The sequence below is a fragment of the Ipomoea nil genome, unplaced genomic scaffold (assembly GCF_001879475.1).
Source record: "Ipomoea nil cultivar Tokyo-kokei standard unplaced genomic scaffold, Asagao_1.1 scaffold1074, whole genome shotgun sequence".
Lineage (NCBI taxonomy): Eukaryota > Viridiplantae > Streptophyta > Magnoliopsida > Solanales > Convolvulaceae > Ipomoea > Ipomoea nil.
This window is the reverse complement of record NW_017617502.1, coordinates 1,359,730-1,380,184: the sequence shown is the minus strand read 5'-3', so window position 1 is coordinate 1,380,184 and position 20,455 is coordinate 1,359,730. Positions and strand designations below refer to the sequence as shown.

Here is a 20,455-nt window from a genome sequence, read left to right as displayed (position 1 = left end):
TATTAATTTGTTGAAATTCTAAAATTTAACATTAAAATCTCTCACACACACACACATATATATATAGTGGATTATTTTCAAATACAAACCCCCCTTACAATACAAACTGTGTGCATGTAAGTATGTTAATGTGTGCACGAGCTAATCCCAGATATTGTTGACAGTGTGGCCAGTGTGCATGTAAGTATGTTAATGTGTGCATGAGCTTTGATGAATGGTTGTGATTTTTTCCTCCTATGCGCCTTGTGCATGTAAGTATGTTAATGTGTGCACGAGCTTTTGATGGATGGTTGTGATTTTTCTTTTTACGCGCTGTGTGCATGTAAGTATGTTAATGTGTGCACGAGCTCAAATTTATATTTTAAGGGGATTTGTATTTGAATGCAACCACATATATAGTATTACAAATTTATTTTAATTGCTTAAAAAAAAAAAAGAAAAGAGTTACCTCATATGAAAGCCACTTTATTTGATACCAATGTTCTATGTCTTTGAGTTCCATCTCATCAGGCACATACACCTCCTTGTGGTTCGATTCATCCCCATCTTCATAAATGGCTTTTCCACCCATCTAAATTAAACCATATATATATATATATATATATATATATATATATATATATATATAATCCCATCAAATTAAAGATGAAAAACACACACACACACAACTTTACAAGCAACGTATGGTAACAATTATTTTCATTGAATCTATCAAAACACTCTTGAGAAATCTATATATAACATAGCTACCTAACTGTTACCTCTATTCAATATATATAATTACATCAAGATTTAACTAGTTAAAAATCCATACAATATGTGCACTAGCTACTATTTGTCAAAATATAAAACATTTGTATTCTATAAGTATAATATAAGTACTATACACAATGATCATGTTATTTATTAATTAACTTATACAACAAAAATATGCCACCCATAGCATAAAATTTCTGAGACATATATACTTTGTATACAATCAATCAATCACGGTTACTTGTACTTGATCAAACATAAAATTCAATATAAATATAAAGTAATAGTAAATACTAGATAGACAAACTAACCATGATAAGAAAAAGAATTTTCTTCACAAAGTGGAGGATATGACTTGCTTTAAAATCTTTGCTAACTGGATCATGAGTAGCCATAACTTCTTTGAAGATTATACTTTCATTGATGTCTGAACTTGTCAAAGGCTGATTTTCCATTTTCAAGAATTAGGGAAAAGAGAGGTAGCAAGATTAAGGGAAAGGGCAAAGAAAAATATAATGGGGCTGCTGGTTTAATTTGTGAATCAAAATGTGTGGCTAACCTCCTATATATATAGCATAAACAAATGGAATAGGATGAAGATTAGAGGTACAATTCCTTGCTTCAATTAGGAGCAAATAAGTGGAATCAATTTATTTGCTTGAGCTTACAACAATGCTTTATGCCTTTATATATAGTATGTTGAGTATAGATACTAAATATATATAATTAAGATGTATATACTATTTTAACATTTAATATGATAATAAGTATGACAATATTTTAACTACTAGCTAGTCCTCCAAAAAGTAAAATATCGTTTAAGAGCAAAATTGACAATATTAATCTACACTTAATGCTTCGATCCATCCCTAAGCATTGTCCAAGCCATGGAGTATTTCACTCCCAACATAAGAAAATAACAATATACATATAATATAAATTAAAGGAAATCAAAATAGTTCACAAAAAATTTAGGAAACAAGAGTTCTTTTGATTGTACTCGTAACTTGTAACACATTCTAAATGTAATAGAATAGTGAAAAGAGAATGTGGTACTCATATTATATTGTCCATTATAGATTTAGTTTAATTTGCACCGAATCATAATTTGTTAAGAGTAAATTGGCGAGCAAAATTTGAAAAAATCGTTCTTGCTTACAATGCAATTATTCTAAATATAAACCAGGAGAAAGGTGAATGTGGAAAATACATTTTCAAGTTATATATGAAGAATTAAAATGCAAATAAAGGGACAAACATTATGACATTCATCTAGATAATTAACTATTAAAACAATAATATGAAAAAGATAGAATTGCTTGTTTCTACTAATTAAGTTGCTACATGCCTACATCATCATCTAAGTACGTGATGAGTTAATTTTCAAAATAGTGTTTGATTATTGTTGTTATTGTTTATCAACTTTTAATTTGATATAAATCAGTCCTCTAACAATTATTATTCTTTCACCAAATTTAACTGCGCTCTCTATTAAGAATGCTATTAAATTAGCGTTAAATGTAGGAGTATATTAAAATTTCAAATTTTCACCTAATTTGGTCATGTAACAAGTATTTATGGGGTCCAAAAATAAAGTTATAAAAAACATTCTTATGAGTGAAATATACAATATATACAATTAATCATAAAATGATTATGCTGCGCTATTAAATCAGTGGGATAGTTTGGAAAACATTGCATTTATTTAGACTTTTACAAAGGAAAGAATATTATATATTAGCCTCCAAATTAAAGTGCATATATAGCTTTTGATGCCTGCCCACTCCAAAATGCATAGCTTTGACATGTCCATTAGTATAGAAGAAGAAGAATGAAAAGAGAATGTACTAGGGGCTTAATTTGCCTATTAGAGATTAACTTTAATTTGCATGATTAATTTTTTTTAAAAGAGAATAATATATTAAGAAAATGAACAAAATATAAAGAAACAAAAGTTCTTTTATTCTTTAATTTGCAAGTACTCCAAGCAGTTTTGGGTTAGACAGAACAACATAGGCTTCGTTGAGTACAATGGCCATGTCGTGACCTGTTGTGCCGGCGATGTTCGAGTGATCTGCAAGCGCCTGGTCGGAGGAACTATCGATGCCCAGGATCATCTTCATCAAACTCCACTAAGCTAGTACAAAAAAAGAATATAAGAGACTGGCTTTTTCAGCCATCTAAACCATATATTATTCACTTAAAAAATGGAATATGATGAAGATCAGAGGGACAAGTCATTGCTTCAGTTGGAAGCAAATAAGTGGAATAAATTTATTTACTTTAACGTTAAACCATGCTTTATATATAGTACGGTGAGTATCGACACTAAATATAATTACTAATTATATATCATTTTAACATTTAATTTAATATATCATAATAATAAGAATAACAATATTTTATCTAAACCTAAAAAAAAAAGTAAAATAGTAAAATACCATTTAAGAGAAAATTAAAATTAACAATATTAATCTGCACTTAAAGCCCTAAGTATTGTCCACCTTATGGAGTATTTCACTTCCAAGAAAAGAAAATAACAATAATGCACATATAATAGAAACTAAAGGAAACCATAATAGTTCACAAAAAAAAAAAAACAAAAAAAAAAACAAAAAAAAAACAAGAGTTCTTTTGATTATACTTGCAACACACTCCAAATGTAAGAGCATCCACATTAGTTGGAGAGATTTGGAAGATAATGTAAGAGTGATTAGGAAAGAGAATGTGGGAGGGGGAGAAAAAGAAAGAAGAAAAAAAATAACAAAACAAAAATTGAAAATAAAAAATAATAAAAAATCTGCCGCGTCAGGCGCGCTGTCAGCGCGCCTGACGCGCTACACGGGCGCGTGCATTGCACGCGCCCGTGTAGACATGGCTGTGCGCAAACGCACACAGCCAGTGTTCTTTCTTTTTTTTGTTTTTTCTTTTTTTCTGACATTATGCTTGAATTTGCAGAGCAATTCTTTTCACAAATAACCCCACCCCACATTTGTTATTATCCCCACCCAAGTTAATAGATCTGACATTATCTCCTCTTTCACTATTGATGTGGATGCTCTAAAAGAGAGTACGTGAAAAGAGAATGCATATAGTACTGACACTCTCTATTATAGATTTACTTTGCATCATAATTTGTTAAGAGTGAATCAAGAAAGTGAGCACAATTAAAAAAAAAAAAAAAAAAAAAGTATTCTTGCTTACAATGCAATTATTCTAAACATAAAAGAGTAGAAAGGTGAGTGTGTAACACATTTTCAAATTATATCTGAAGAAGTAAAATGCAAACAAAGAGACAAACATTATAGTGTTCATCTAAATAATTAGGAAACAATGTGAAAAATATATATCTTGTTTCTAATACTTAACTTGCTACATCATCATCATCTAAGTGAGTTAATTAATTTTTAAAATGGTATTTGATTATTATTATTTTTAAATTTTGTCTATCAACTTTTATTTTGATATAAGTTAGTCGTCTGACTATTATTCTTTTATCAAATTTAGTTCTCTATTAGGGAACTTATTAAACTAGCATTGAATATGAGGACATATTGAAATTTCAAAGGTCCAAAAGAAAAAGTTAAAGTTACAACATATTCTTATAGGAAAACATTGTATTTGTTTAAACTTTTACTAAGGAAAGAATATTATATATATTAGCCTCCAAAGTGCATAGGTTTTGATGCCTGACAGCTTCAACTATGGAGATAGGAGGAAGAGAAGGGGAAAAAATATTTAAAAATTTTGTTTTGTAAACTAAATTGGCGCTCAGGCTTTCAATTTTTTTATTTGTTATTTTATTTTTTAAATTCCTATATTACAATTTATTTTTATTTTTTAAAATTTTATTAATGGTTGGTATATATAGTATTTAAAATTTGATTTTAAATTTATTTTTTAACATTAAAATTATAGTTATATATATATATATATATATATATAGTTAAAATTATTAATTATAAAAAAGTGAATAAAATAATATATGATATGTAAGAGTGTGGAGAAGTAAGACCCACACAAAAGGGAGAAAAGGGTAGAAGAGAAAATGGTTCTCACCTTATCTCTCTAATTTGTGGGTCCAAGTCTTCCACATCACTATATTTCTGAGGAGAAATGAAGCAAAGAGATCTATACAAAAACTCCTTGTCGTGCTAAATATTGGTGTTTTAATGGACTTGACGATATAGTCAATTCAATGCAAAGGCAAAACAAAAGAGAGTAAAGTTGCATTTCTACCTAAATTAATGTCTACATAGTATTTCAATCATAAATCAATGTATGAAGATTCAATTGGCATGATTCTAGCGACATTGAAAAGATAACTTAAAATCTACAACTTCTATTAAGATCATAAAGACTAATTCAAATGTTTCAGGGGTAAAAAAAAAAATTGCTTAAAAGACAAATATGCTACACTAGCCACGAGAGTTGCATTTTGCCTAGTAAGCTGGCTTCAGGCATGGCCGTGCCTACGACACAATAAGCCCCCCACTGATGTTTGAACCATGACCTCTCATTTGAAAAAGTAACTTTGTACCACAAGACCACAAGGTTATCATTGACCAAGAGAGTGTAGTTAATTAAGGCAAATTAATTATATTGTAGATCATGAATAAATGTACATTTTTAATATGAGTTAATACCCAAAATCGTCCTCGACTATAGTGGTTTTTCTCAATTTCGTCCTAAACGACTTTGGTGACCAAATATCGTCCCAGACTTTTGTGTTTCGCTCAATTTAGTCCTCCATTTGTTATTCCGTCAAATTGGTGTTAAATTAAGAGACAATTCAGTAATGTCAATATTGATCTCTCTTTACTTTCAACTTGTGAAGTGCGAAATTCCTCTTTCTTGTACGAATTACACCCAGAATTACTCCCGGACCTGCAAATCAAATTTATATTCGCAGTTTTAGGAGTAATTCGTAAAAAAAAAAAAAGGGATTTCGCAGTTCACATGTCTATGAGTAAAGATATGCTAATATTAAAATTACTGAATTGTCTATTTATTTAACACCAAATGGACAGAATAACAAATGAGGGACTAAATTGAGCAAAAACACAAAAGTCTAGGACTAAATTGAGCGAACACAAAAGTCTGGGACGATATTAGGTCACCAAAGTCGTTTAGGACAAAATTGAGAAAAACCACTATAGTCGAGGACGATTTTGGGTATTAACTCTTTTTAATATATTGAATGTATATTATTATGTATTGAAAGTAAATTATTTTGTAGTATACCAAATAATGTATATTTATTATTCAAATAATGTATTTGTTTTTTGAAGAATAGAACTTAATTCATTAAATTAGAAGAAAGAATAGCAATTCATCAGTTCATCAGTTCATGAAGAAACATGCTTTAATTGTAGAAGAAAAGAAGAGGATGCAAGAGAAGGAAGAATGTTGATTTACTAACTTTAATTTAATATCATGCATAAAAGGTATTAGGCCCATTTATACAATTTCAAAGACTACTCAATGGATCGGACTATATGTAGTCCGTTATCCTAATATGAAAATTGAGACTACTATGTCTATCCAGGCAAATTATATCGTGCACCAGGACGCACAATGCATTGTACATCGTGCGCTTTGGCCAAAACGATATCGTTTTGATTTTTTAAAAAAAAAAAATTCGTTTCTACTGTTAACTTAAAAAAATATATATATTTCGAATGTACATAAATTCATAACAGAATACACATAAACTCATAACAGAGTATACATAATCTAACATAATACATAATATACATAAACTCATAACATAATACACATAAACTCATAATATAATACACATAAACTCATAACATAATACACATAAACTCTTAACAGAATACAGATAAACACATAACATAATACACAAACTCTTAACAGAATACACTGGGGAGTTGACGCGACGGACACCATTCAGTCTATCCAACCGTTATAGTTTTTTTTTTTTTTTTATGTGTATTATGTTAAGAGTTTATGTGTATTATGATAAAAGTTCATGTGTATCATATTAAGAGTTTATGTGTATTATGTATTATGTATTATGTTAATTAGATTATGTGTATTATGTTAAAAATTTAGGTGTATTCTACTATACAATTTTGTACGTACGAAATATGAAATTTTTCAGGGCGCAAAATGCATTGTGCGCCCTGATGCACGATATAACAATTGATCTATCCAATAGGAAGGAAGAAATATAGGGCCAATTTGTTTCAGAAAATTGTTCTTTGTTTTTTGTTTTCTAATATTCCAGTTTTTCATTCTCTGTTTCTTATTCTCTATTTTTTGTTTAGAAAATTTGTTTACTAGCACTCATTTTTTTTTTCAAATTTAATTTGTAGGCTAACTATATAAAATTAACACAAGTGTAATTTCGAGTGATTTTTAGACCTTATATTTAAAATATTTTTGAAAGTGTTTGATTTAAATGGAATAAATATAATTTTTATTTTAAGTCTAATATTTCTTTGCGATGATTAGAATGATCTTATTAATGCTTAAAAAGAGAAAGTTGGTATGTAATATTTTTATATTTGATATCGGAACAAAATTTATATATATATATATATATATATATATATATATATATATATATATATATATATATATATATATATATACTTTGAATTCTAATATATGTGAGATTTTAATATCTAATATCCGGACTAAACTTGTATTACTAATATAACTAAAATTATTTGAAACAATAATCTATTAAGTTCAATCGATAAAATTTAAAATTTAATGTAGCGTTCAAATTTTAATTATAATAATGTAAATAATATCTAACTTTAAACATAAACATACACTCACCATCCAATTAACGGAAAATACACATGCACTACATACCTAGCTACCTACCAAGCAACATGAGTTTATTTATTTATATTTATATGATATGATGATGATAGGATGATTCAATTATGAAACCTTCTTAATTTCTTTTCAGCCACAATAGAGAGAAGTCTTGAAACGCCTTGAGTCCACATCTCGTATTCCTTGTGATTCCTGCACTCGAATTCGATCAATCCCCGCACTTGCGTTTTCAGCCCGAAGTATCTGAACTGCTCTCCTCCCTCGAACAGATGTCTCCCTGGCCATGCCGCTATGTCTTTGCATACCTCTAATACTACATCTACATACAAATTTAATATATATATATGCAACACCTTAATTATTAGTTATCCCAAAACAAAATTAATTAATTAAATTCCACCACTAGCTACTTACTCTTCTTCTTCTTGGTGATGGTATTTGCAACATGCTTGCTCTTCATCTTTAGCACTACCTCCCCGCTACGGTGTATGTACACAGAAACTATTTTCCAGTGAAGATCGCCTGTATATATAGTATATATATCAGCATGTATGAGACACAGAGACAGATATTTACAACACAGTTGATTCTTAAGTGGTAGATTATGGACAACGACAAAGATGAGCCCTAACAGCTGTCATGTAGGAGTTACACTCAATGTGATAGGCTCCTAGCACTGTACTCCCCACCTAATGGACAGTTGAGTCACCCTGATTTATCCTTGTTAGGATTAAGTCTATATCACTACGCCAAAAGTTATAGCTTAGAGCCAAGGCCAACTTTATTTCCTTACCACTATATTTCAATCACCTAACCATCAATTGCTAGACTTGGCCCATCTCCCACCTCCGCCCAACACCTCTCTACTATTTTGTCAAGCCAGAGTGTTGAGAGCCCTGAGGATGGGTGTGATTGATATGGTGGATTTTTTTTGGTTAGATCAGGAAGTATCTTGAGCTGGCCCTAACGATAGGAGACACACACCTTTAAGCATGTATCATATTCAGACTAAACTCAGTTGGCAACAAACTATCTCTATTAAAGGACAAAATACTTGGCCAGATTAATTTTTTCATACAATAGATTATTTGAACTGCTAACCTTTTTTAAAAGATAAAGAATGCATGACCACTCACATCAACCAAGCTGATTAGATATAATGGATGTTGAATGCATGCATAGTAATTGTAATTGTATAGTTATATTTTATACGTACCGTTCCGGGTCCTCTTGAGAAGCTCGCGACCCCGGGCGAGCAATTCTTGGTTACAAACGCCCAGGAAATTCTCTTCAATGTCGAGTCCCTCACAATACCCATTGCCATGGCTATTGCTATTGTTGTTGCCACGACCACCTTTGCCTCTTCCTGCGCCGGCGGCTACCTCATCTGTGGGGATCACTGTCGCCATATTCCAAACTTCCTTCAATGCCCTGGCCTTGAGAGTGGCGGCTCCACGCAGAGCTGTGGCGGCCGCCGCCGTGAGAGTCGAAATGTCCCCATGGGAGCGCACGTTCACGGCGGAGCTAATCGCCGACATAAGGTGGTCGCGGTCGGCTCCCATGGCTTCCGCCGTCTCCACACACTGCGCGGCCACCAGCATTGCGGCGGACGCCACTGCCATGTCCGCCTTGGCCGTGTTCTCGTCCTTTCCGTTCGAGGAGGACGCTGCCGCCGTCGCCGCTGCTATTGCGGCCACCGAAGCCGCCACTCCGGCCACGGAAACTACGGCGTGGAGCTGAGCGTTTTGGGCTCTGCTCTCTTCTTTCTTCTTCTCTCTCCTCTCCTTCAACCATCTCCCCACTGTCTTACCCCCTGCAGGGGTGCCTGCTCCGCCGCTGCCGCTGCTGCCGCCGCCGCCACCGCCATATCCTCCCCTCATATTTGTGAATAATGGCTGAAGAGTGCTGTTTGCTTGCAAGTACTGCACAAATCCATGTTCCCAACTCAGTGCATATCATCCATGTCAATTTCATTTCTTTCCATTATGATCAAACGGTTACCATTGTACCAAAAATTATATATAATTCCTAATAAAAACATAATTTTATTTCTTTATAAATAGTCATCATATTTTGAAAATATTGATTACTAGACTTAACCTTTTAAACTTTTTACAAGTCTAGACCCAATAATTCCCAACCACTAATCGAGTGTTAGATTTGACCTTTATTGACTTCTGTTCAAGACTTTCATTGTGATAATTTTGATGTACATTATATTATTTTTGGGAGAAGAGATCTAACATATCTAAAGATCTTTCTTATTTTATTTATTTATTTATTTTTTCACAAAATTCAGCCAATAATTGGGAAGATAGCATAAAAAGTAATAGTATATATAGGAACATTGATAGATTTGTCATCGTCAGTGCTTGCTAAGCAGGTCAAAAGATGGGCGATTAAACAGGCACATTAAAGCATCCTTAGCTTGTAAAGAGACAAAAATAAAGTTGATTTCGAAAATAGCAAAAGTACATTATGCTATTTGCTTTTTTGAAAAAAGATTTGGCTTTAGATGATAAAATAATATAATATGTCGTCCCTAATCCCTATACTCTATGCTCAATCTAAGAACCCATCATCATTCACTAATAATATTATATTGGGAAAAGAGTCAAATATGCATTTAAATTTTATCAAAAAAAATTAATTACTTTTCTAAACTTTTAAAATGTGTAATTAAACATATTAACATATTATTTTAGTGCATTGAGACCTAAAAACTAGTTAGTGACATGTAATAGCAGGTCACTAATGTTTCGACAACTCTTCATCGCTTTTTCGGCAACAAACACTGGCAATCGGTCGTTGATCACCTTCTCTGTTTCGAAGGCAACCGACCGGTCGCCAGTGTGTATTGTCGGAATTGGTTGGAGAGTCGTCGAAATTTTAGTGACTTGCTATTAGAAGTCATCACTAACCGATTTTCAGATCTCGATCAATACACCAAAATAACATATTGATGTGTTTAATTATTCCTTTTAAAAGTTTAAGAGCATAATTGATTGTTTTAATAAAATTTAATGGTCTATTTGATCCTTTCCCAAATTATATTTTAGGGTTGAATTTCCCTTATTTTATTTTATTATAAGCAGTAAATATATATATCTGGAAATATATATAAATAAGAATTAAAGAAAATATGAGGTACAGTACCTTAACAACATCTTCCATCTCCTCGGAGGGGGAGACCGGAGGGCTATCAGTTTCTTCTGTAAGAGAACCGTTGAGAGGTCCACTGCTATGCGACAGCCTTCCTGAAGTTAACGGCGAGATTTCTTGCCCATTGTGCATCTTAATTAATTAAACATGAAATTAACATAACTTAGTACGTCCAACTAACTCTAATTTTCTTTCTAAATGGAAGTTATAAAATAAATTTCACTTTTCGTCCTTGACTATTATACGTGAATTACATTTAGTCGTTGACCATTAAAATTTTATAATTAAGTGCATGATTATGTAGTTTATATCACATTTAGTCATATCGTCCAATTTTCTGATCACTATTATCGGAAGTACTCCTACTGAAAGAAGCAAATGCAGGGAACACTTCCAACAATAATTAACTGGTAAATTAGAAGACAAGACTAAATATAATGCAAATTACATAGTCAGTCATTCATGCATTTAATTAGTGAAGGGGTTCCTTGTGCGCAGTGAGCACCGGTCTAGCCTCTGTGGTTCATGTTCAGTTGAGTTACCATGATTTACATCCTCCCAAATGCTCTGTCGGGTCGGGATGTTGGGGGCCCTTAGGGTTGGGGTTCAACTTTTTGGAAGAATTAAAAGAATTTAATAATCAAAAATCAATTATGATTCATTCTTTCAAAAAAAAGGTTGAACCCCAACCGTAAGGGTCTCCCAGACCCCCGATCCGACAGAGCATTTGAGATGATGTAAATCATGGTGACTCAACTGAACATGAACCACAGAGGCTAGACCTTTGCTCACTGTGAGTAGGAGCCCCCCTCACTTTGAGAGGTTGCTCCAACACTGCCGTTGGTAAGACTCGATCCCTCCATAAAGCCTAGACCTTTGCTCATTGTGAGTAGGAGCCCCCTCACTTTGAGAGGTTGCTTCCACACTACCGCTGATGAGACTCAATTTTTGATCATTCTTCTAAATTTTCACCTCTATGACTAGTTGAGCTACCCATCAGACAACCAATTATGATTCATGTTTAATAGTGAGGGAGTCAAAAGTGAAATTTTCTAAGAAGTCATTAGTGAACGGAACGTAAGGCACTAACCGATTGAGACATTATGCGTTCCAGCACGAGTTGAGAAGTAGCAGAAGAAGCAAAAGGGAATGCGCTTCCGAGGAGCTTTGCCGGCTCCTCATCTTCAGCGGCGGCGGCAGCGCTCTCCGGCGGCTGGGCTGCAAGGCTGGTGGCAATAGTAGCAGCAGGTTTGGGAGCTGCTAAAGCCTTGCACAGCTGTAGAGCTGAAGCGCTCCATGATCTTGAGAGGAACTCCATGGGCTGTCGTGGACTTTCCGGCAGCTGAAGAAGTCCGGCGTCCAAACTCCTCTCCTTCCACCTCGAATCCATCAACGCTGGCCTGAACGGATTACTTGAATTGTCTCCACTACCTGGGGCTGGGGGAGGGGTTCACTGCTTTTTGAAGAAGACTGGGCGCTACCCCTTACTTAGCTTCCCACTCCGAGCCTTCGTTTTCTTCAATTGCTTTTTGGTGTTGGTTGGGGGTAGAGTGGAATTATGTGGGCTGCAGTTGGTGGTCTATATATGTGTATATATAAACAAATACTTTTATACTTCATGTTTGGTGTTTTTTTTTTTTTTTTTTTTAATAAAAATAATACTATAATTTCAATAAGAATAAGAAAAATGTTTTAGCTACTCCCACGGTAAAAATAAAAAAAAAAAAAAAATTATATGTACTCTTATTTTATATCCTTAAATTTTACTCGAAAAATACTATATGTACTCTCATTCTCTACTCCCAACTTTTGCTCCCAAACTTAAATTTTTTTTTTGTAGGCACATTTACATAGGCTCGAGGCTCACATGAAGAAAACAGTCTATCAATGTCCGCCACATCAGAGAGTAAGATTTGGTAATACATGTAAAACTCATTTTACTCTACACTTAAAATTTTGATGTATGTATACATATTCACGAGGGCCCAAATGAAGAAAAGGAAGACACTTAAAATTTTGATGTATGTAGACATATTCACAGGGACCCAAATGAAGAAAAGGAAGTGAGATTTATTTAAAAGTACATGTAGTAGAACTCCATCCATGTGTTTGGGCCGATTACTTTTGATGGGCTCCAAGCAACACATGGACTATAGTCTTTATTATTATTATTATTATTATTATTATTTGTTGGTAACATTTTTCCGTTAAAACATGTTTTGTATCCAAAACTTTCAGGTGTATTTAATCATGACTTTCGTAGACTTTTAAAATGATAAATTTTAATAAATTTTTATTAACTTTCTTAGAATGGTTTTAAACTTGTGTAGATTAAACTTTGTAAGAGTTTATAAAAATCTAAAAAAAAAAAAAAAAAAAAAAACATTCATAGTTTAACTTTCATGAACCTTTTTTTTATTAGAAAATTAAAAATATATAAAAATAATTAAATTTTTAAATTGAGTACATCCTTACAAACCTTCAATGATTTTGATTTTTATTATTTATAATATTCATGCAAAAAATGTTATAATATATCATAAAATTTTTCCTCTAGTTCTTCATACACATCATTTGCTAATTATATAGTATTAATGAATTGACATCTACAAACGAAACTATTTCATATGAATATTAAGGGTCACACTTGTATGAGACCGTCTCACGGGTCTTTATCCGTGAGACCGGGTTGGATCAGGTCTAGTCAATATGAAAATGTAATACTTATATTGGAAAATGTAATACTAATTAAGAATAAAGTATTTGTTACTTATAAAGGAAAGTATAATAATACTTTTGAGGAAAAATGTATTACATTTTTCATCAAAAGTATTACACTTTCTCTTATAAATAATGTTGGCAAGTGTTTATTACTTATAAGAGAAAATGTAATACTTATGAAGAGAAATGTAATACTTTTAAATCAAAATGTAAAAGTATTACATTTTTCATCAAAAGTATTACACTTTTTCACATAAATAGTTCATCAAAAGTATTATACTTTTCCACATAAATAGTAAACACTTTATTGTTTATTATTAGTACATTTTTCAGTATAAGTATTACATTTTCATCTTGACTCGACATGTCTCATGGACAAGGATCTGTGTGGCAGTCTCAAACAAGTTTTTGCCAAAAATTTAATAACAATATTGAATACTAACATTTATAGTAACAAAATTGTTTAAATAAAATATTTAAAAATATACTTACTAGTTCCATAAAATTAAAAAAAAAATTTAAAAAATAATTTTAAAAATAGAATATATATATATATATATATATATATATATATATATATATATATATATATATATATATAGAGAGAGAGAGAGAGAGAGAGAGGGTCAGGTTCCTGTGAAGTCAGGTCTTCCCGTGCGGTCAGTGCGGCATACACCATTAGGTATGCATAAATGCACCACACAGTGTTCGTAAATACACCATTATGTATGGTGTATTTTTTTTTTTTTTGTGGTGCATTTTTTGACATTTCATTGTGGTGTATTTTCGAACACTGTATGGTGCATTTATGCATACCTAATGGTGTATGCCGCACTGATCGCACGGGAAGACCTGACCTCACAGGAACCAATATATATATATATATATATATATATATATATATATATATATATATATATATATATATATATATATATATATATATATATACACGGGATATATTGCTGGGCATCATACATTTATATGAATATTATTATGAAACATATAGTAAAATTTGATGGTGATAGATGAAAAGTTTGTTTTGTTCATATATTTAGAGAGAAAAAGTTGGTACAGAAAGTTTAGAAGTTAGGGAGAAAAAGTTTGTAAAGAAACTTTAGAAGTTATGGATAAAAAAAAGTTCAGAGAAAGTTTAACTAGAAGTTTGGGGACCAGGACTATGTGGTCTAATGGTACCCGGGTTGGACTTCCATTTGGAAGATTATGAGTTCAAGCCTTAGTGGAGGCGTTATTGGTTCTTTGTGTTTCAGTAGGTTGAGAAAGTATATGAACACATACTACAATGTAATAGAGCCAGTAACTTTCAAAAAAAAAAAAAAAAACTAGAAGTTTGGGGTTGAGAATGTATTTCAACTATTTATATATATTAGTGAAGAAAAATAGTGTATTATATTATATATTTAAAGGCAATATCACTTTTTTACTAATTGATACGGAGTATAATATTACAAGAAAAATAGTAACACTCAAAACATAATAGTATAATACTCAACTATTTTTTTACAGGGCCGTTCCAATAAAAATAGAGGTCCTGTACGACATCTAAATTTGGGCCCCTTTCCACAAAAATAGATATTAATCTAGAGTCAAGGGCAAGGTTGAAAAAATCGTTAGGCGCCTAATTTTTTTTTTTTTTTTTTAAATTTAAACAAAAAAAAATTTAAAAATTATTTAAAATCCTGCCTAGACGACCGCCTAGTTCACGGCAAATTTCTAGGCGGGCGGCTGCCGCCTAGCGCCTAGGCGCGATTTGCAACTTTGGTCAAGGGCATCTCAATTGCTTGGATCATATATGTCAAATAAAAATGAATAATTTGATTTATCATTGTGACCACCATAGTCTAAATAACTATCAATATTCTTATCATTTTTATCATCATAGTGATACATATCATTTAAATTTTTTACAGTCTCACAATCACATTGATCTTCTTTATGAAGATTAGCATCAAATAAATTTTTCTTTAAAAAATAGGAAAAGAGATTAGGAAAAATAGAAATTAAGGATTGGATTACGAGAATATCAAAGTAATAGAAGTATATGATGATGTTTTGTTCCTGTGAGTGTATGGTTACTGCAATATTGTTCTAGCCTTATAATCTCATATAATATATGTATAAAAAGTTTTTTTTTTTTTTTTTTTTTTTTTTTTACAATTGAGCCCCCAAATGTTGGGGGCCAAATTGTAAAAAAAAAAAAAAAAAAAAAAAAAAACATATGTATATATACTATACAGCAGGCTGCGCTGTATAATATATATACATATGATGTAGGATGGGGCCCCCGGCCCTGTTTTTTTACTTATTATATTAGTGAAGAAAAATAGTGTATTATAAATTTAAAGGCAATATCACTTTTTTACTAATCGATACAAAGTATAATATTACAAGAAAAATAATAACACTCAAAACATAATACTCAACAATGTTTTTACTTATTAGTCATGTTTGATAGAAAGAAAGTTTAGAAATCTTGAAGTTGATGGATGACTTTCAATTATTTATATTTGAGATGGAAAACTACGTCTACCGAAGTCTTAAAATACAAAAGTTTATAAAATTTCATAACTTTTTGAATACCACCCGACTTTTAAAGACTTTTTAAAATTCAGATAAATTATTGCTAGCACCCGAAGAATCTAATTAAATTGGGATTTGTATTTTTGTATAAATATACTAATGAAAATATAAACAATTAGAATATTTAACTTTAAAAATATTTTAGAATTTGGAAATTGTGTTACTATTTCAAATAAATTTTGTGAAATTTAACTTTTTATTAATGATTTAGAGCATTAATTTTATTTATTAATGTAATAATTTTAATCATAAAATTGGTAGATAATTAATATTTATATCTATATGAGAATAAAAAATTATAGATATACTACATTTAATTTATATTTACATCTTTTCCTCACATTTAATTCTCTAAAATTTTGAATTTTTTTTCATTTTTCATTTTTTTATAACATAATTTCAGACTTTGCCATACTATATATCATGAATTTTATAAATCTGTCCCCAGACCTATAGAAAGTTAAATCAAACCAATTTAGTTTCGAAACTCAATACCAACTCGGCCAACCTCCTAATGTTAGTGACAAGAATCAAATAAACCTCCCACTACCTTAGTATTGGAAGCAAATCTTAAGTGAGACTTCTCATATACTAAATCAATGCTTCAATTAGGAATATGTTTTTTTTATTAAATTTTTTTTGATATATTAAGTTTCACAACTTATGCTAATCCTAAACTCTTAAAAGAGCGATGAAGGACGTAAATCGCGAATTGCCCAGTTAGTCTTTATTTGGTTTCCTCTCTGTTTATACATTTTGTTTCATCACTTCAGATCAATTTTTTGGAGCTTTGGGTTGAGAGAGAATAATTATGTGATTGGTAGTGGTGAGGCAGTGGGACCTTAGATGAGAAGAGGAAGTGGCAGTGGGTCTCTCTTTTAAGGCTTTATGTGGTCAGATACTAATGGCAATAGCCACTTTGGTTCATCACTTGATCCAATGCAATGGAGATGCGACTGTCTCACCCAACAAAAGAGCTAAAGGGAAACATAAAAAGCCGGAAAATAATAAACACCATTCTCACCCTCATCATTTCGATTCTTTATCACCAACTCAATAATGTTGTGATCATTTTTTTTTTTATTCTACAAAATATTATAAAATATAAAACATTCTATTCAAAGCCATAAAATCTTTGACATATAATCTATTTAGATGAATTGATACTTAAAGTATCAGATATATTTTGAAGTTAAAATAACAATTTTTGCACTAACGTTATAAGAATAAAATTTTATAGGAGAGGCTACGAATTCTAATTCTATTTGAGATGCCTTAATTTTATTCAAAACATTAAAATGGATACTATTTACAACACAATTATGCAAATTACAAGAGCCAAATGTAAAACTTAGCTCGAAAATAAAACAAGGATCAACCCTCTTCAAATAGGAATCATACAATATAATCTTTTAACTAGGAAGTGTTGAACCCATAATTAAAAACTTTGACATCAAATAGAGTAATTTTTATTTTTAAATTCAAATAATATAATTAATCTTTATTTTCTCCTTCAAAAAATAATTAATCTTTATTTCCAATTGATTTATAGTACACAATACACCTAAGGAAAATATTTAGATTTCTTATGTTGAAACTTGAAACTACGTTTTGAGCGAACTACATGACACGTTGTATAATGTGTATTGCACGCAAACTGAAAATAACTAAAGGGTTGTGAGAATCTTTGTACCGAAAGTATAAGAGTGAAGAGGTTGGGACAAAGAAATTTGTTATTGACCGGTTCCTTGATTACAAGATTGTGGACTCTAAAACCTCCTATGTCAGGTTGGAGAGATACAAATGATCTTTAATGAGATACATGACGAAAGAATGGTTGTAAGTGAAGCCTTCCACGTTGCACTCATTACCCACTTGTTGCCTTTGGATTGGAAGGACTTCAAGAACTATCTGAAACACAAGTAGCTAGAAGGAAACGAATCTAGAGTAGTTGACGCCTTGACTCTGAATTGTGGAGAACAACGGGAAAAGTGGTGGAAAGTTTCCTATCACTTGTGACACTAAGGTAAACATTGTGAAGCACGATAAAAGCTTCAAGAACTCTAAGAAGGGTAAGTAGGAACTTCGTCCTAAAGAATGTGTTTCGAAGAAGCAATTCCACTAAAAATGTTTTAATTGTGACAAGATGGGCCGCAAGTTTATTGATTGCAAAGCAACCAAGCAAGAAGAAGAATGATAATCCTAATTAAAGTGGTAGAAGGCAATTAGAAAGAGTCTGAAATCATCATCTTGACCATGTTGGTCGAGGTAAACTTGGTTGGTTAGAATCAAATTGAGTGCTTCATTGACACTAGTGTGACCCGACATACTTGTTCCAACCACGAACTATTTACTACCTTCAAGACGACTAATGTTGTAGAAGAACTTGGTTTCTAATTCGTTGTTGAACAAGCATAACTTCTAAATAGTTTTTAAGTCATACAAGGTTGTTTTGTCTAAACTTGGAATGTATATAGGCGAGGGATATGTAATAGATACGCTTTTTAAGCTATTAGGTTTCAATCCCTAATAGTTTCAATCATCTATACATATCCCTAATAGTTTCAAATTACTTCATTATGTTTCAATCATCTATGTATACACTCTAACCGATGTATGTGATTTTAGATCAATAAAAAACGTGTGGTGGTCTAATGGTACTCGGGTTGGACTTCCATTTGGAAGGTTGTGAGCATACGATACCATATCTATCACAACTTAATGGTGCATGTTGCTAAACGTAAAAAAAAAAAAAAAAAAAAAAAAAAAAACGCACATTGAAAGAGATGATGATTGCATTCTTGATAAGTTCAAGCTTACTCCAAAATATGTGGGGTGGGGATATTTTGACTAGCAATTATCTTTTAAATAAGGTATACCATAAGAAACTCAATAAGACTCATTACGGGTTGTGAAAGGTAGGATGTCTTCCTACCAATACTTGAAAGTGTGGGGCGTAGTGTGAAAGTATTATTGCAAACACTAAAGAAAATAAAAATTGGCCCTAAGAAGGGGATCTGTATTTTTATTGGCTATGCACATAACGGTAGTGCTTTTTGGTTCTTGGTGTACGAATGCCATAATCTGAATAAACACAAACACATGATAAGTGAATCGAGAAATGCATCATTATTTGAAGATGTATTTCCGTTTAGGTGTAGGTCCAATAAGTAGGGGTGAGCAAACAGTCGGTCGATTACGTAACCGACCGAAAAACCAAATAACTGATTAAGATTTTTTACCTCTGTGACTGACCGAAATCAATCGAAGGTAATTTTATAACCAGGCCAATTGCCTATGCTGAATGTTGATTCAGAGGCAACAGTGAATATAACTCATATAAGTATAGCCAATATGTCACAAGCCATATATACTTTGAAAGGATGGGAAGTAGAGGTGGCCACGGGCCGGTTCAAGGTCGAACCAACCCTGAATCGACCCGGAAAAAGGTGGGCCTGGGCCTCACTGGGCTTGAGCCGGGCTTAGCTCGAACCAGAACCTGCTTATTAAGGGGCGGTTCAGGTCATTTTTAAAAAAATTCGAGGCCCAGCACGAAACCGGCCCATGGCCCAGGCCCGAGCACGGCCCAGGCCCCTAACCGGCCCAGGCACGGGCCCGGCCCAGGCCCGGACCTAGGCCCGGGCAAACACAACTAATTTATCCCTATAAATGCCCTTACTCAATTTATTTTTTGTTGGAAAAAATAGCTTAAAATGGCATAAAATGGCATGTTAAGTGGCTATTTTGTGGTACAATTATTAGTGGGGTCCACTTCCGATTTGGGTCGGGTCAAAGTGGATTCGGATTCTTCGTAGTGAGACGAAGAGATCGATATATTGTACGCTCAAAACGGATAATGGGTGAATGAGATATTGATTCTCAAAGTAGACCCATTTGAGTTGGAAAATGAAGGGAAAAAGTGTGCTTTTGTCCCACATTGCTTTGGAATGAAGATTTTCCCCCCTTATATACAAGAGCTCTTTTGAAGCTTGTAGAATTGTATAGCATAGAGGCTCTCTCGCGCGCGGGGGGGGGGGGGGTGCAAATCAAATTCCAACTAGCAAAGATTGAAAAGGGCTTGATTCAAGCCCGAGCTCGTGTGCGCCGGCACCTGGGGGCACGAATGTCGTCCGAAAATTGGCTGGCCTTGCGGGCTAAGTTATGCCAAACTTCGGTATCATTTTCCACTTGGTTCGGTTCTGACCGAACCGAGAGCACAACTCTCGTGCAACAGCCACCTACTCTCGTGCTACACGAGAGGTTGTGGTGCACCGAGAGCACAACTCTCGTGCAACAGAGTCCACGAGAGGTGCAAGGGCCGAAACTGGATGAGGTCGAAAGTTGAGACCGGACCCTGTACGCTAACGGTCTGGAACTCGAAAGTTCTGACTGCTGAGGG

At 32.7% G+C, this 20,455-nt stretch overlaps 2 protein-coding genes across 3 annotated transcripts in view; both read right to left on the bottom strand.

Annotated features, from left to right (window-relative positions):
* Positions 1-1,262, bottom strand: part of LOC109182908 (protein SIEVE ELEMENT OCCLUSION B-like) — a 40,451-nt gene extending 39,189 nt beyond the window's left edge. For both annotated transcript variants that reach the window (XM_019333161.1, XM_019333160.1), the window contains exons 1-2: positions 1,068-1,262; positions 449-571 (exon numbers count right to left, since the gene is read on the bottom strand). In XM_019333161.1, the coding sequence (XP_019188706.1) occupies positions 449-571; positions 1,068-1,211 (267 nt within the window). In that variant the 5' untranslated portion in view covers positions 1,212-1,262. The remainder of the gene's footprint in view (positions 1-448; positions 572-1,067) is intronic.
* A 6,374-nt stretch (positions 1,263-7,636) lies between these two features.
* On the bottom strand, positions 7,637-12,301 carry LOC109182910 (VAN3-binding protein). The gene is made up of 5 exons (XM_019333162.1): positions 11,825-12,301; positions 10,729-10,866; positions 8,789-9,494; positions 7,987-8,094; positions 7,637-7,891 (listed from the first exon to the last, which is right to left on the bottom strand). The coding sequence occupies exons 1-5, from the start codon at positions 12,122-12,124 to the stop codon at positions 7,674-7,676; spliced, it is 1,470 nt and encodes a 489-aa protein (XP_019188707.1). The 5' UTR covers positions 12,125-12,301; the 3' UTR covers positions 7,637-7,673.
* Positions 12,302-20,455: the final 8,154 nt, after the last annotated feature.